The 6,033-nt window shown below is 28.1% G+C and overlaps 1 protein-coding gene across 1 annotated transcript in view; it reads right to left on the bottom strand.

The window, feature by feature from the left end:
- Window positions 1-5,679, bottom strand: part of LOC117170073 (nuclear receptor subfamily 2 group E member 1-like) — a 22,271-nt gene extending 16,592 nt beyond the window's left edge. The window contains exons 1-2 of the mRNA XM_033356595.1: window positions 5,549-5,679; window positions 4,657-4,772 (exon numbers count right to left, since the gene is read on the bottom strand). Of these exons, the coding sequence (XP_033212486.1) occupies window positions 4,657-4,772; window positions 5,549-5,679 (247 nt within the window). The remainder of the gene's footprint in view (window positions 1-4,656; window positions 4,773-5,548) is intronic.
- Between the last annotated feature and the right edge of the window lie 354 nt (window positions 5,680-6,033).

A 6,033-nucleotide genomic window follows, 5' to 3' on the forward strand; every position in this document is an offset into this window, starting at 1 on the left:
ACGCGATAAAGGTCAGCGGACACCAGGTTCGTAATCAGCGACCCCAAAAACCTATAACATATTTTTTTACCGTTTTTTCTCGATTTGACCTTCAAATGACCTGGAAACTGAAGCGATAGAGTTCAACGGATGCCAGATTCGTAACTAGCGCCTCCAAAAACCTATAACGTATTTTTTAACCGTTTTTTCTCGATTTGACCTTCCAATGACCTTGAACCGTTTAGCGTGCAATCGACTCGGGACACTTATAAGATACTACCATGATTTTTTCAGATTTTTTGGTACAAAAATAAATTAGGCCAAAAACCGGCCTTACCGACCCTCCCCCTTTGTTTTTAATTTCTTCGTAATAGCAGAAAGAGACTCACCAGTGCTATTATTAACGAATCTAGTCATTCTGAATTTTTTTAGTCCACCCCCAAGTAGTCGCCCCCTTACTTCCTAATCTGAAATAATCTGAATTGTAGAAAACTAGAAAATATAAAATAAAACTGAATGGATAGAAAGATAAATGAATCGATGGCCCTTTTCTATTGGTTTATCACTTTTAAAAAAGTGGCTAAGTGGAAATAGACTGAAGAGGCAGGCAGTGATGAGTGAGGCACTGTTAAAGTGAGTGTTAGGTGCTGTGCTTAATGGCCCCTGCTAATTGATATCTCGGCGCAATCGAGTGTTTGGTTTATTCACCCCCTGGACTGAGGGGTGCTACCCGCAATGTTTACAAAAGCTGCGAACTTCGGTCTGCTTCTGACACTCCGTTTTGTGACTTCATGTAACGACCACGTGGTTCAACTCCATTTTATCATTTTTTCCCTCCTTTTATTTACCCAAGGGAGCAAATGACACCGAGGAAATGCATTGTAATGTCGCTCAACCATTCCTCATATTTACACACTTGCTATTCCTATTCCTACTCCTATTGCTATTACTATTGCTATTGCTATTACCATGGCTAGATATTCTATATCGAATGCATTATAAGAGGCGACAGCTGTGATACATTCACGATTTTCAGAAATCCTCTTTATTTTACCATTTACTCGAAAGAAGGATTAGTGATAATCAATTAATCATGCAATGGAGAAAAGGGAATGGGGATACATTATTTAGCCCATAAATTCTTGGAGATAAAAAAAACAAGAATACAAAATACAAGTTTGGACAACTCACTCCTGAATGTTTTAATTGAGATAAACAACAATAACAAAATCAGGGGAATGGTTTGCTCATGAGATTTACTCAAAAGAAGCATTAGTGATAATCATGCAATGTAAAAAGGGTTTCATTATCTCCATAAATTCTCTTTATTTTATTATTTACTCAGAAGAAATATTAGTGATAATCGTTTGAATTAAAAAAGGGGGAAATATTTCGTTTAGCTACGAAATTTTTGGAAATTAAAAAACAAAGCATCCAAATTCAAGTTCTTAAATGCTAATTCGAAGAATTCCTGAAAATAAAACATTTATAAAAAATAATCAGCAACGTTTCCGCACTCTTCTTGGTAGTTATTTTTTACAAATGTTTTTTATTGTGATTTGATAATAATAGAAACAAGAAAAACGAAAAAAAATAAAAAAGAGAAGGAAGGGGATTTGGTTGGTTGCCTTCTCATTTTTCTTTATTATTTTTTATTTTTGTCCAAAAGGAAAACGAATTTTTTTCTTTTCTTTTTTAGGTGAGGAAATAAAAGGGAAAAAGTTTTTTTTCAGATGGCAATGGAAACATTTTATGGTGGTTGTCCAAATTTGGTCGTTAGATTCTTGGTATTATTTTCAGGAATTCTTTGCATTAACTTGGTTATTGAACGTTAATATGGATTTTAAATTAGATTTTAATCTCAGTTAAATTTCTTAAAATTTTAATTTCTTAAGTGTTTCAATTCACATTAACAACAGCAAAAAACAAGGGAAAACATCATGATTTCTTCACGGGTTTTACTAAAAAAAACATTAGCGATTATCAAGCAATGTAAAAAAAAGGGGGGGGGGGGGTATTTTATTTAGCTATGAAATTTTTGGAGGTTAAATAGAATTTTTTATTTAGCGTGGCTGCTAAGGCTGCAGTGCAGGACAATCAGTGTACTATCTGAACTAAGATGACTGCCGATTGAAAAGAATGTTTTATTTAACATCATGTTTTTCTCATGGGATTTCCCTCTTTTTTAATTTTAGTTAAAAAGTTTTTTATTTAAATTGAGACATTTAGGAATGTTCTAAGTTTGATTTTTCTATTCTTGACTTTTTTCTTTTCCAGAGGGTTGCTACAGTTCGGGGAATTTAAAAGCGCTAAGGAAAAGTCAGGGACTACCAGGGAAAACATGAAAGAGTCTGGGAATTTTATATGAACTGAAGTTGAAGTTTAGTTGTCATCCACAAATTACGTAAGAACTTTTTCTGAAATTTTCACCGCCCACCCCTTCAAAATCATACAAGATTTTGTGAGCCTAATGAAATTAAATTTAGAAAAGGAAATTTGTTGATAAAATATAAGTCTTACAAATGTATAATTTTTTCAAAATTATACAAGATTTTGTAAGCCTAATGAAATTAAATTTAGGAAAGGAAATTTGTTGATAAAATATAAGTCTTACAAATGTATAATTTTTTGGTTAAGAATTCATCTTGTGGGTAAATGCTTTATTATTTTGTTAAAAATTCTACTTTTTGGGCTAAAAGTAAGCTTTTTTTGTTGAAAACTTTGACATTTGGTTTAAAAATTCATATGTTATGGTAGAAATTTGATCTTTTTTGGCTCAAAATATAACTGGTTGAAAATTAATCTGTATTCATTACTATTCAACAATTTCGTTAAAAAACCCTTTTTTTCGTTTCGTTCAACTGTTCTTATTTATCATGAAAATATTTTCGGGTTGAGATTCACTTTTTAGTTGATGATTCACCATCTTATTACAAAAACCATTTATTCTGGTTAAACATCCAATTATTTCTTTAAAAAATCCTGTTTTTATGTTAAATTGTTTTCTATGAAAAATTCATCTGTTTGGTCGAAAATTCATTCTTTGGTTAAAAGCTAAAATATTTTTATTATTCTTCTAGTTTTTGTTGAAAATTGACTTTCTTTACTTGAAGATGTATAATTTTTATTTAAAAATTCAAGTAAGAGGTTAAAAATTAATGATTTTTTTTTGGTTGAATATTCATCATTTTAGTTGAAAATTAATTTGTTTAGTTGAGTATTTAACTATTTGCCTAAATCTTACATCTTTTTGAAAATTCATGATTGCTCGGTGAAAAAATCATTTCTTTGGTTAAATATGTAAAAAATTTTTTCGATTCGCTTGTTTTTTGGCGGAAAATTTGCCTTTTTGGTTCAAAATTAATTTCTTTGTTTGAAAACTTGAGTATTTTGTTGCAAATTTGTTTTTTTGTTGTTCTTAAAAATGTCCTCTTTTAATTATTATAATTTTTCTAAATAGAAATTTGATGTTGTTTGTTGAAAATTCATCTATTAAGTTGGAGACTATTTAGTGAAAAATTGATTTTTTTTCTAGTTGAAATTTCGTAAATTCAGTTAAAAATTAATTTATTTAGTTGAATATCTAACTAGTTCGTTGGAAGTTCGTATCTTACTGTTGAAAATTAATGCTTTTAGCTAAAAACGTAACTATTACATTTGCGCTTAAAAATTGATTTATTATTTATTTATTTAGAATTTATTTAAAAATTGATATTTTTCAGTTAAAAATTCATTTCTTTTGTTGAAAACTGAACTATTTTGTCGTAGAATGATTTTACATTTGTCAAAAATTAATGGCTTCAACTGCAAATTTAACTATTCTATTTTACGTTAAAAATGTATCTTCTTTAGTTGATAATAATTAATCTTTTTGTTTTGAAAATTCAATTATTCAGTAAAAAATAAATTTCTTTGGTTGAAAATCTGAGTAGTTTGTTGAAAATTAGTTTCCTTTCGATTTGAAAATTGATCTATTTTGGTTTAGGAATCAAATTTTTGGCAAATTTATATTTTGTAGTTGAAGATTCATCTCTTGGTTTGAAAATTTAACTATATTGTCAAAAATTATTTTGTTTTTGATTTAATATTAATTCTCTTGACTAAAAATTTCATTCTGCCATTTAGGTTAAAAATTTACCTTTTCAAATTGAAAATTCAATTATTTGGCTTAACATTCAAACATTTGTTTGAAACTTTCGTTTGTTTTTTGTTGCAAATTAATTTTTGTATTGAAATTATAATTTTGCAACCAACTGTAAAGTTGGATTTTATAACTGATAGAAAAATGTATAGCGGTTAGGGAAAATTAAATATTGGTTTGGGAAAAGAGAGGATTGGGATTTTATAGCAACCCTGCTCAAAGAATTTCGTAGATAAATATGAGTATTGGACGTTAAAAACCTATTAAAATTTACATTTATTTTAAATTTATTAAACATTTTGTTCTCTTTCATGCATTAATAAAATATTTGTTTTGGTAATTTAATAATTGGCTAAATACACCTGTTCGAAGGAATTAATTTAAACCGTGAAGAATAAACAAGAATTATTATTATTATTATTATTTAAAGAATTATTTTAATAAATTAATTTATTTTTTTAATTTTCTACTGGAAGAAAGTTGCTAAATTTGAAATTGGGCAGCCAATTAGTAATTACCATTCGTATCAAGCATACCATCTCGTTTCATGTTGACTTGAAGACATTTCGTGAACCGGCACGCCTGACATTGATTCCTGCGCGAAACGTCCACAATGCAGCGGCCATTTTCTTTGCAGACGTAATCTAGGTTTCTGTGGAAAGAAAAATAATTAATTTTTATTTTCCGAAACATACATTAAAAATTTTCAGCAATTTTAAATTTTGAAAAGCGAAATGACGAGTAAAATTACGAATAAAAAATTTTAATTGATTGGGAATGGAAAGATGTTTTTTCAGTTTTATTTCGGGTAAAGTTTATGGCAATGAATAACCTAGGGGGAAAAGTTTGAAAAAATTGTTTTCGTCGAAATTGTAATGTTTAGAAAATAACGATTATTGCTCTTTTGTTAATTTGTAACTAAAGTTGCCAAAAAAAGGTTTTTATTTATTTTATTCCCTTTTTAATAAAATGAATAAAGACGTACATGGTTTTTAAATTTAAACCAAATTTTTTTAATATAAAAAAAATCTTTACCCCTGAGAAATTGAAAAAATTCTTTTTCGTTAACAAACCGTTACAAACATTACAAATTTGAAAACATTCAAGTAATTTTTTGAATGGTAAGAAATTAAATTTTTTTTTTGAATTTGTTGGTAATGACATTCAAATGAATTCGAGTGAAATCCTTTAAAGTAATTTTTATTTTTTAAAGTCTTTTTAAACCTTGAAATCTTTTAATTGATTTTCGACTTGTTTTTAATTTTTTTCAATCCTTTCAAATTCTCTTGAGAACAATTTAATTTCAAACCATCAGACAGAAGATAGTGGAAGATAAATAGAAATTTATCACAAATATGATTTATAAAGTTAGTGAATTTCATTAAAATTATAAAACAATTATTAATATTGTTAAACATTTTTTATTACCTCGCGTATCTGCGGATTGACCGCTTGAAGAATCCGCGGCATCCGTCGCAACTTGGTACACCATAATGCTTTCCTGATGCTTTGTCACCACAAACTTTGCAGAGTGTTTCATTTCTCCCCCCATCTTCCATTTCCGGAAATCTTACCTGTAAATTTGTAAATTAATTTTTCATTCATTAGATTAGTATTTTTTATTCTTTTTATTCTGTTAAATTTCTTTGAATTGCTTCGAATTCAGTTGAATTTTTTTGAATTTTTGACCTTATTATCCCAATTTCTGAATTAGGACTTAAATACAGTCGAATTTTATTTAATAACAGAAAATTTGTGTTTATATCTAGAAAAATTTTAGTCGATACGATACCGACAATTTTAATTATTTTTTACTGCGTGGTACTAGATAAGAAATTTTAGAAAGAAACAATTAGGTTCCTTCATATTAATTTTTGTAATTCTTTCCAATTCTTTTCAAATTATTTTTAATT

The sequence above is a fragment of the Belonocnema kinseyi genome, chromosome 3 (genome assembly GCF_010883055.1).
Source record: "Belonocnema kinseyi isolate 2016_QV_RU_SX_M_011 chromosome 3, B_treatae_v1, whole genome shotgun sequence".
Lineage (NCBI taxonomy): Eukaryota > Metazoa > Arthropoda > Insecta > Hymenoptera > Cynipidae > Belonocnema > Belonocnema kinseyi.